Below are 12,173 nucleotides of genomic sequence, written 5' to 3'. Positions count from 1 at the left end.
AGCAGGATTTATCAGCTGGAAGATGAATATACACATCCCTGGCATACCTTCCAGGAACCATTTATCCCTTCATTCAGCACTACTGGTGCTAGCAGTAGCAAAAACTGTGTATGTATCTTTAACTTCTGGTCTTTAACCAATATTGAAGAAGAGTCCTTAAGTAACACTTCTTTCTCTCACATCTCAAAATAACTCTTCAGATTACTTGTGGTACAGCCTAGTTCTTAATGAACTCTCAAAACTGATGAGCCAGGGCTCCCTACCAAGTCCTGGCTCACCCTGAGGAGAAACTGGTGGGAGTGCAATCAAAATTGAGCAGGATCAGAACAATGGAGAAAAAAGGGAAGATAAAATCCAGATGGAAGTGGGGAAAATACATGAAGATAGCATCTCAGGAACAAGCCACCATGAAAAGAGAGAGAGATCTATGAAGTTAGAGAAGCTATCTGAACCAAGCTCCTTTGTAAAAGTTCAGGAAAACTAAATTCACATTAGAATGAGCAGAAAATTTTCCAAGTCAAATCCAATACAAAATCACCCTAAGAAAAAAAAAGAATAAAGGCAGAATAATATCCCTACAGGGAAAGCACCTCAGAAGGAAATGCTCAAGGCTGCAAAGCAAAACTATAACATACAATTTCAAATTTAACTAAAAGACACTAAGAAAATGATAAGATGGGAAAGAACAATACAAGTCGATTGGAAAAAACTAAAAAATGAGGAAATCTTTTCTCATCTTAAGGTCATGTCCAGAAGATGCAGAAAAGTATGAATAATTTGATCCTAGTTTTGAAAGCAAACTAAGCAAAAACCCCACATCTCTTATTTGTGAGGCTATGTAAATAATTCTCTAGGCAAAACAGAGAAGGGTACATATAATGTTGCTGACATGGATTAAAGTAGAGGTTGGGAGGATGGAAAGACTTAGAGGAGACGAGAGGAAAGGAGGACACCTCGAGGCAAAAAGAAGAGTGCACTGAGGGAAAAAGCACACACATGATAATATTTATACATTTACATAAAATCATACATGTGCATGGACATATGTATGAAGAAATTTAACAGATTTTAAAACATCCTATGTTTTCTTTCAAATTTTTTAAGGTTTTGCTTTTCATATTTATATATTCAATCCATCTAGAATTTACTTTTGTATGTATGTGCTATGGGGTAACACAGCCAATTGCCCCCATCCCAACACCACTTACTGACAGCACCATTCCTTCATAGTGCTTATGATACAGTAAGTTCTCATATATATGTAGATCAGTGTCTGGGTTCTCTATTTTGTTCCATCAGTTATTTGTCTATACCTGCACGCACATTATGCTGTGTAATTATTGTACCCTTGGTGTTGTCTTAATAGCTAATACAGTACATATGTTCCCTGACTTGTATCCTACTCTCACTGTTCAGGGTTTTCTACTTTTCAACAGGAAGTATAAAATGAGATCTATTATACTCTAACGTGATTTATCAGAACTGCACTGAATTTATTAATTAATTTGGGGAGAATTGACATTTTTATGCTATTAAGTCTTTTCTTGAATGACTATGGTATAATCATTTAATTAGGTGTCCTTTGTTCTTTACTAATGCTTTCCAATTTTTCCCCTAAAAGTCTCACAGATCTTTTATTAAGTTTATTCCTAGTTTTTAAAATTGTTTTTATTTCAATAAAAGCATCTTTAAAATTACTGTTTTAAATAAAATTTAACTGTTTACTGCTAGGCTATATACATTCTATTTTTTTCTTCTTATAGCTTTTATAGCCAGTAATCTTGCTTGAATTCCTGTTAGTTCTAATAGCTGTTGTTACTGCCATTCTTTGGATATTCTATGTAGACAATCATCTCTAAGTAATGAAATCATACTATCTCTTTTAATTTGCTACCGCTTGTTTTCCTGTCTTACTGTGTTGGCTAGGAGCACTAGTACAATTCTAAATAGATATGGTGCAGCAGTCATCATTTTACCATTATGTATGCTGTTTGTGGCAGGTCTCAGGCTAAGGAAGTTCTTTTCCATTCTCGGTTTGTCAAGAATTTTATCATGATAGGTGTTGATTTTATAATTTTCTACTCTTGTTTTTTCTGTTTTCTTTGGTTTACTCCATTGTTGTTTTTTTAATCTCTTGAGTTATATGCTTTATTTTTGCTTTTTCTTTCTTAAACTATGTATTTAAAAGTTACACATCTTCCTTTAAATACTTCTTAACTGCATTCCAAAGTTTTAATACATGAACCATCCTTTGTCATGGGAGACCTCTACAAAAGTGTTTTTGCGAGATAACTTCCCTAAAGTGTAGAAGGAAAATGTTAGAACTTCTACTTTTATGCATTTCTTAATCCTAAAAATAAGCTGTATAATGTTTAATATACAGATGAGTTAATCATCACTCATAATATAAGGTTAAAGACAATAGCAATCTAATCAGATCCAATAAAAAGTCAGCCTCAAACTGTGAATTTATCATGGCTATTTGAAATAAAGATTTATGGTCACTATCATTAACCTTACCCTAAATGAGTACTGTGCTTTGAGATATTAGCTAATAATTGTGCTACATACATAAAAATTACAAATAAATATATCAGGGGTACTTGATCAAAATATGTTTGCTGATATGTTTGAAAAATCAAGTTTGGAGACAATTCTCCACTAAAGATTTTAAGTTTAGGTTCGTAAAGCAGTAAAGGAAAGGGACCAAGATGAAAGTTTCAAAGGAAAATGCAGAATTGAAGGCAGGATATTCTTGCTGTGAATGTTTTACTGACCAACTAGTGTATATAATTGGTATAAGAGTAAAGAAATACTGTACAGGACTTCCTGACAGATATATAAATTAAACACAAAAGAACAGGATACAAATTAAATATGTATTGATGAATCCATTAGCACATCAATACATGTAGACAAGTATAGTTTGGCAAACTAGAAACAGTCATTTTTTGCTATGTTCCCCAAATAAGAAAAGCAGAAGACTCATGCTTTATTTGTACATTATTTATATGAGTAGTAAGACTAGGTAATGAGTTTTTAATTATAAAAAGAATCAATTCTCCAGTGTTACTTTGCACAAAGTTGATGCCTCTGTAAAGTCTCATTCTAAAAATAATGCACTCCTTCTATACTGATGATTAATAAGAGAAAATTCATTCAATATATTTATTATCTGCAGTGATTTTTACATTTTCAAACAAGAAAAAAGCCATTAGAGTATGTACCAAAAAAAAGCTTCATATTTCATGATATAGTCTCCTAATTTTAACACTGGTAGGAATAAGAGAAAGGACTGCATTGAGGTAAAGATGAATAGATCTGGAACTTTTCAAAATATGTTTCATATTTAACTGAAAGAAAAAGTTCAGCTTGTTTGCAGAAAAAATTAAATTAGGCTGCTAAAGATGGCAAAAGAAACTCTGTACCTCAACATATTCCGAGAACTACAGAAAACTGAGCTGTATACCAGGCTGAAAGACAGCCCATGAGTGAATTCTCTCTAATGACTTGAAATAAAAACCCATTATCTACTCACCAAAGTGAAGTCCCAATGGGGGCCAGGTGTTAAAAATGTGAAGGAGCTACCTCTCCGAAGGGAATATCTGTTAATAGACAAGCAAACAATAAATAGAGAGTAACCAGTAAAATAAAACACTAGATAGATAAAAAAACTATTCTTTCCATAGTTTTAGAGTTAAAGTAGCCTCATTAGTCATTCAATTGTAGAAACAAGAGGGAGGGTATACAAAAATCAAGGTATAGGTTCTGGTACTTTCAGGATCTTTACAAAAGGGAGAGACCCTTTATAAAGTTAAGATTATTTAAGCAAAAATAATAATTCACTAAACCAAACAGTTTAGTTTGGATCATATACATGGTTCAATTATATGAAATCTACATGTAGAAAAAATATATAAAAAATATACTCCTGTACAATGTATCTTTACTCTTATACCAACTACATACACAAATTGGTCAATAAAATGTTCATAGCAAGAATATCCTGCTTTTAATGCAATTCTGTATTTTCCTTTGATATATATATCACCAATGGGTTAAATAAAAAACAGTAAATAATGCAAGAAATTATTTGATAAAATTCAACATTCATACCTAATATTTTAAAAGAATGAAAGGATATTCTTAACATAAGAAATAAAACCTAAAATGCATTTAATTATCATGTTTAAATCTCTACCATACACTGATTTCTTTTAAAAGTATGCTTTAATACACCAAATGAAAAGCTTTGAATAACTACATCTAAGACAAAGACCTCAAGATTAAAATTTGACTGCAATTTTGTTTCTACTATTAAGTGACAGATTTTTCTTCTGTATCATCTTTTAAAGAAATAAAGTAAGAGAATCCTTATGACAAAACCTGTCTTCACCTTTATAAAATATAAGCCTCTATGTTTACAAAACATGGAGAAAATCATAAAACATAGCTAGCACAGGAATTAAAAAGTTTTAAAACTATACTTATTGTTAATCACTTCAGATATAAATAAAATAATAGGTTTTTTCTGCCATTGTGGAAATGAAGACCAACTAAAAAAGAGAGACAAAGACTATTTATTCAGAGCTTACTATATATAGCAAGGGAGTCAGCCACCATCACTTTGTTTAGGCAGACTCAAAGGCAGGCTGAGAGGTGGAAAAGCTTTATATTGGAAAAAAGAAGGCTTCAGGTGTGCCCCAATTGGAGCCTGCTGGGTGGGGAAGCTGTAGGCAGGCTAACCAGTAGCAGGCATCATGTGTGTTATTTGGCTTGCTCTGGTGAGTTCTAAGTTGGAAGCAAGAACAATAGTTAAGGAAGCTGGCAATTATCAATCAAGTCCTGGTCCTTTTGGGTCAATTCTTATTGTTTAGCTTCCTGGATTGCCAGGCATATTGTCCATTGGTATATCCTGCCTCTCATCCTTAATTCTCATGGGCTGTGTTCCCTCCATAAGTTACACAAACACCACAGATGGCTGTTATGCCTACAAAAAATGTACCAAAAAAAAACATCTAAAGAAGACCTAGTATCCATCCTTCTCAAAGCATTCCAAAAGTAGAAGTAGAGGGAATACTTCACAACTCTTCCTATGAGGCCAGCATCACTCTAATACCAAAAGCAGACAAAGAAACCATAGAAAAAGGAAATTACAGACCAACATCCCTGATGAAAACAGATGCTAATATACTGAACAAAATATTAGCAAACTGAATTTGAAAATACATAAAAAAGATCATCCATCTTGACCAAGTGGGATTTACTCCAGGGATGCAAGGATGGTACAATATTAGTATATCCATCAATATCACACACCACATTAACAAAAAGAAGGATAAAAAACAAATAATCATCTCAATAGATGCTGAAAAAGCATTTGACAAAATTCAACATCCATTCACAATAAAAACTCTTAACAAAATGGGTATAGAGAGCAAGTACCTCAACATAATAAAGGGCATATATGACAAACCCACAGCCAACATTGTACTTAATAGCAAAAAGCTGAAAGCTTTTCCTCTAAGATTGGGAAAAAGACAAGAATGTCCACTCTCACCACGTTTATTCAACATAGTACCGGAGGTCCGAGACATGGCAATCAGACAACACAAAGAAATAAAAGGCATCCAGATTGGGAAGGAAGAAGTTAAACCGTAACTGTTTGCAGATGGCATGATAATGGTGCACAGAAAACCCTAAAGAATCCACCAAAAAACTACTAAAACTAATAACTGAATTCAGCAAAGTTGCAGGATACAAAATTAATACACAGAAACCTATTGTATTACTATATACTAACAAAAAACTAGCAGAAAATCAGGAAAACAGCTCCATTTATAAGTGCATCAAAAAGAATAAAATACCTAGGAATAAACCTAACCAAAGAGGTGAAAGACCTATATTCTGAAAACAACAAGACACTCATGAAAGAAATTGAAGAAGACACCAAAAATGGGAACCTATTCCATGCTCATAGATAGGAAGAATTAATATTGTCAAAATAGCCATACCGCCCTCAAAGCAACAATCCCTATCAAAATACCAACAGAATTCTTCAATAAACCAGAACAAATAGTTCTAAAATTCATATGGAACCATAAAAGACCCTGAATAGCCGAAGCAATCTTAACAAAGAAGAAAAAAGCTGGGGGGATTATGCTTTCTAACTTCAAGTTCTACTACAAAGCTGCAGTAATCAGAACAATTTGGTAGTGGCACAAGAACAGACCCACAGATAAATGGAACAGAATAGAGAGCTTAGATATAAACCCAAGCATATATGGTCAATTAATATATGATAAAGGAGCCATGGACATACAATGGGGAAAAGACAGCCTCTTAAACAACTGGTGTTGGCAAAACTGGACAGCTACATGTAAGAGAATGAAACTGGATTACTGTCTAACTCCGTACACAAAGTAAACTTGAAATGGATCAAAGACCTGAATGTAAGTCATGAAGCCATAAAACTTTTAGAAGAAAACATAGGCAGAATTCTCTTGAATATAAACATAAGCAGCTTTTTCCTGAACACACCTCCTCAGGCAAGGGAAACAAAATAAAAAATGAACAAGTGGGACTATATCAAATTAAAAAGCTTCTGTACAGCAAAGGACACCATCAGCAGAACAAGAAGGCATCCTACAGTATGGAAGAATATATTTGTAAATGACTCATCTGATAAGGGTTTAACATCCAAAATATATAAAGAACTCATATACCTCAACACCCAGGAAACAAATAACCCAATCAAAAAATGGGCAGAGGACCTGAACAGATACTTCTCTGAAGAAATACAAATGGCCAACAGGCACATGAAAAGATGTTCCACCTTGCTAATCATCAGGGAAATGCAAATTAAAACCACAATGAGATATCACCTCACACCAGTTAGGATGGCCACTATCCAAAAAACAAGAAATAACAAATGCTGGTCAGGGTGCAGAGAAATAGGAACCCTCCTACACATTTGGTGGGACTGCAAATTGGTGCAACTGTTGTGGAAAGCAGTATGGAGGTTCCTCAAAAAACTAAAAACAGAAATACCAGTTGACCCAGTAACTCCACTCTTGGGAATTTAACTGAAGAAAACAAAATCTCCGACTCAAAAAGATATACACACCCCTATGTTTACTGCTGCACTGTTTGTAATAGCTAAGATATGGAAGTAACCTAAATGTCCATCAGTAGATGCATGGATGAAGATGTAGTACATATACACAGTGGATTATTATTCAGCCATAAAAAGAAAAGAAATCTTGCCATTTGGAACAACATGGATGGATCTAGTGAGTATTATGCTCAGTGAAATAAGCCAGGTGGTAAAAGACAAATTTCATTCCATACTGTAGGATGCCTTCTTGTTCTGCTGATGGTGTCCTTTGCTGTACAGAAGCTTTTTAATTTGATGTAGTCCCACTTGTTCATTTTTTATTTTGTTTCCCTTGCCTAAGGAGGTGTGTTCAAGAAAAAGCTGCTCATGTTTATATTCAAGAGAATTCTGCCTATGTTTTCTTCTAAGAGTTTTATGGCTTCATGACTTACATTCAGGTCTTTCGAATGATTTCACTTATTTGTGGAATATAAAAACAAAGCAAAACAGAAAAAACATAAAACAGCATTAGACTCATAGATACTGAGAACTGACTAGTAGTCACCAAGGGGGAGGGGTGTGGGCAGAGGTGGGGGGGAAACTGTTGAACCACAGTGATATACATTTGATAAAATTTTTTTTGTTTTTTTTCTCAGTATACAAAAAAAAATTTTTAAATTAATGAAATATATTCAGGAAACTGCAAGTAGTTCCTCTGGTTTGAGCATCCAAAGACATAAGGAAGGGCTAAATCATGAGCAAAGACCTTACACAGAACCCTTAAAGAGTCTGGGGCTTGATTCTGAATATGTATGGTAGTTATCAGCTATTGATTTCTAAGGAACAATAAGGACAGACTGGAAGAAGGCACGACTGATGAGAAAGGCCGATTAGGAGAAAGATCCAATATTTCTTACAGTAGATGATAGGGGGCTGAGGCAACAGCAAGCAAGGTCAGAGAAAAGTAGATTAGAAAGAGGGGTCAACAACAAAATTGGTAGGAGATTTTCTTTTTTTCCTCTCTATGCTTGATCAGTTACTACCAAGGCTTTTGGCATAGTGAAATATAGTACTGCTAATAGTAATTAGAAATAGAGGCAGAAAAGTTTTAATATATTTAAAGTAAACATTTCCTAAATAGTTATTTGAGAAAGATTAAAATAAAAAGTAATTAAAAGCTTTTCATTACTCTTGGAGTTCAGATTTTTTTTGAGGGCCTCTCAGTGGAGCAAAGTAACTTCAGGAACTGACTTTTCTTGCCACTGCAGAAAAATCAAGCAAAAATGAAGAAAAGAGCATGATTTTTGATAAAACATGGAGTAAGGTATTTAAGTTAAACAAAGAAGGCATCTGAAATAAATTATAATTCATATGACTAAACAATGCACATATATATCATAAACAAATGCTAAAAGATTATAGGGACAACAGGACCTTCATATCACATGAGTTCTCAGAGCATTTTTAAAAAACACTGCTCAAGGTAAGTGAAGTGCTATCATATCCTACATGGTTAGAAAGAGCCATCAGTGGGGGAATGGGCTGAGAAGCAGCAATTATGATTTCTCAGATTATTTTTAATCTAGCACAAATGTTCATTTCAAGATGGTAATCATGGTGGTGCTTAAAATATTCAGTAGATACTTCCTTTCAGGCATAAGACAAATGTTAAGGCGAACACAAAACCAAAGTTATTCATTTCTTTATTCTCTAGAATCGACCATACTGACCTCAGAATGGGTTTATGTCTGAAAGTTGGAAAGAAAAATAGTTCTTAGGAATTTTAAGCAGGTCAACAAACTGGAAAAATATTTCCAATCAGAGGGCAAGATTCTTTCCAGCATTAGCTGTAATCAGCTTTACAGTAATGCTACTTTTTCCCATTTCAATAACAAGTTTCTATTTATTTTGAACACCCATGAAAAAAACGAACCCAAAAAACAAACTGTGCCCAGAAAGCATGCAAGACAGTGCCAATTTTCAAAAATCTTGGAAAGACATACAGTCATTTTTCAGAGGTCTGACTCAAAATATAATAGCTATTTTAAATCCTTGTGGGAAAAAAACTGATCTCCCAAAACATTAAGATTTTAAGTAGCTTTCTAGAAGATACCCAGTATAGTCCATTTAAAGAGAGGTTTAAGAATTCAAGAACTTTTGTCCAATTCCCTTTTTTCATATATCTAAATAATTTTAACATTTAAGGCATAAAAAAAATGAAGTAACCAGCTTGGTGTGTTAAACTGTGTTTCTTATTATCCCCATTGTGACTTTTCTTGGCCTCTAACATACTTCCTTTTGTATCATTTCATGTGTTTTTGAATAATATAAATTATTTTTACACTAAACTAGTTTTAGTCTAAATAGAGCATAATTACAATGGGAAAGCTGATGTTCAAAAAGAGAATTTGATTCATTTTTAAACCAAATTATATTTTCAGAGATTATATTTGTGTCTCTGCCCTTCTCTATCATGGCAGATAATTAAGACCTGAACTGGAATATAAATGGCAGAAAGGTAGGTCAATGAACATTTTCCTAAAATATAGCAGACAATGTGAGATAAGTCTTCCAATGAAAAAGGAAAACAATCCACAAAAATACAAAGCTACTGGCTTATTACTAGGTAGGTTAGTTAGGGGTTTATAATGAGAACCAAAATGACCTAGCAAAGTAATGTTTTTAAAAAGCAAGCAAAATAGAAGGACTAGAGGAATATAGCAGAGTAGGTCACTGATAGTGGCAAGAAAGACGACTTGAAGCATAGGGACACTCAAAATATGACAAAATATAATTGAAAATTGTGTCAGATGCCTCCAGGTTTGTTAAGAATTACTTCCTATGTGAAAACAAGAAAAGAATACAGTAGTACAGAAATGTAGTAGATGGGCTAAGTAAACTGTCTCCACACATCAGCAGTGCAACCCAAATAAATGCCTCAGCTCAATTACAAACTTCTATGCAAAACGCACAAATAGCTGAAATAAAAATTTTAATCTGTAAATGCCAAGGGCACCAAAAGTATAGAGAAAATGGTATAAAATAACATAGTTAACATTTGTTGATATTTGGGTTGCTCAGGTTCTTGATTTCTTTGCAATTCAGGCAAAAAATAATGACAATTATTGCAGACACAACTCATTTCTTTGGGTCAAACATCTGATAGCATCTGTTTTGATTGCCCCTCATCTTTGCTATTTAGTCTCTTCTCCTGCCTCATAAAAATTCTAGAGGAGTGGATAATCATGTAGACTATATCCCCTGCCACACTGGGGGCTTTCTGTATCTGAAATTCCCAAATAATAGATACATCCTGGAACATCTCTAGTCTAGAACACAGCTGAGTATCTAGAAACCACACACACACACACACACATTCCAGACATCACAATGTCCTTTATACCCATACCCACACTATCACTGACTTTGTATTATGCAAACTTAATACACTCATCAGGATGCCTTGCCATAGCATCAAATTCAGGAGAGGGGATACAGCAAGTTAACTGTGAGGCAAGAGAAAATTATCTAAAAGCATACATCATTAAAAGTCTAGTAGACTTTGAAAACACTTTGGCCACTCCTTAAAAAGTTAAACTTAAGACCTAGCAATTCCACTCCTAGGAAACTACTGGAGAGAAATGAAAACATGCCATTCACACAAAGACTTGAATGTAAATGTTCATAGCAACATTATCCATAGTAGCCAAAACTGGAAACAATTTTAATCTCTAACAACTGATAAAAAGAGTAATAAAATGTGATATATTCATTTCATATAACAGAATACTATTTAGCAATAAAAAGGAATGAAATATTCCCACATGCCATAATATGGATGAACTGCAAAAACAGATGCAAAAGACTGTATGCTGTATGATTCCATTTACATGAGATGTCAAGAAACAGAAAATTATAAAGACAAAAAGTAGATCAGTGGCTGCCTAGGCGTGGGAGTGAGAATAAGGAACGACAACTAGTGAGGGAGTATTGGGGGTGATAAAATCTTTTAATAGTGGACTGTGGTGATGGAAGCACATCTCAAAACATTTACTAATAATCATTGAATTGCACACTTATAATGGGTGCTATGATATTCAAGTTATATGTTAATAAAACTGATCAAAAGTACAGTCATTTGATGTGGGAACAAACAGCAGCAGGAACTAATGTGGGCATCCTTTTACTTTTAGCAACTATTAGTATAAATAGTAATAATAATGACAATCCTGGGTTATCAAGAACTGACTCAACTATTTGTGCTTATATGCACTGATTTAGGTTGAAGTATATTGTGAAAAATAGCCCATCCCAAAAGTTAAATTCCCCAAAAGGGAAGAGAATCCTCGATCTGAGTTTCTACAGCAGCTATCCTGGCTTAAGACTGCCGTAACCCTGGATATCAACTCTACAAATTCACCAATTTTACTGGAAAAACAAAATTGAAAGAGTAAGTCCAATCATTACTGGTAGACCACAGACACAGACATATTATTTTTCTACCAATATATAGCATTACTTATAATCTATTAAAAAGGAAAATATAAAATCCTTATAAAGATCAGTTTTTAGATTTCTGCCATACAGGTGATGCCTAATAGTCAATGGGTTCTCCTAAGATCCCAAAGGGCAGGAACAGAATTATTTAAATGCTATTTATATGCAGTATTTTAATACTTGTGAAGAGCTCCTTAAATGTGGTTGAGTGATAGTAATTGTTCCACTAATTTTACTGATGCATCTCTTTACAGACATTCAGTGGAGGAAGCATGGCAAACAGAACATTAAATTAAGAGTTAGAAAACACAGGACAAAATTTTTCCAGCATCTTACTGTGAATTTCACTAAGCTTCAAATGCCTCATATATAAAAGAAGTTGTACTATTTTGTAAGGCCCTCTCTTTCAGTACTGAAATCAACAAACCAGTGTTTTTTGTTTTAAATGAATAACCAGTAACAGCTGCAAAAAATTTACTGAATGTTTATTATGTACCACGTACTATCTAAGCATTTTAGGTGCTGATATGAGTTACATGCATTAACTTACAATCCTCATAGCAACTCTATAAAGCAGGAA

At 33.8% G+C, this 12,173-nt stretch overlaps 1 protein-coding gene across 1 annotated transcript in view; it reads right to left on the bottom strand.

The window, feature by feature from the left end:
* LOC118913913 (neuroepithelial cell-transforming gene 1 protein-like) overlaps positions 1 to 12,173 on the bottom strand; it is a 56,940-nt gene that overhangs the window by 29,197 nt on the left and 15,570 nt on the right. Inside the window, exon 2 of the mRNA XM_057498124.1 lies at positions 3,539 to 3,605. Within this exon, the coding sequence (XP_057354107.1) occupies positions 3,539 to 3,605 (67 nt within the window). The remainder of the gene's footprint in view (positions 1 to 3,538; positions 3,606 to 12,173) is intronic.

The sequence above is a fragment of the Manis pentadactyla genome, chromosome 3 (assembly GCF_030020395.1).
Source record: "Manis pentadactyla isolate mManPen7 chromosome 3, mManPen7.hap1, whole genome shotgun sequence".
Taxonomy (NCBI): Eukaryota; Metazoa; Chordata; class Mammalia; order Pholidota; family Manidae; genus Manis; species Manis pentadactyla.
The sequence above is the reverse complement of the archived record's forward strand: the minus strand, read 5'-3'. Positions and strand labels throughout refer to the sequence as shown.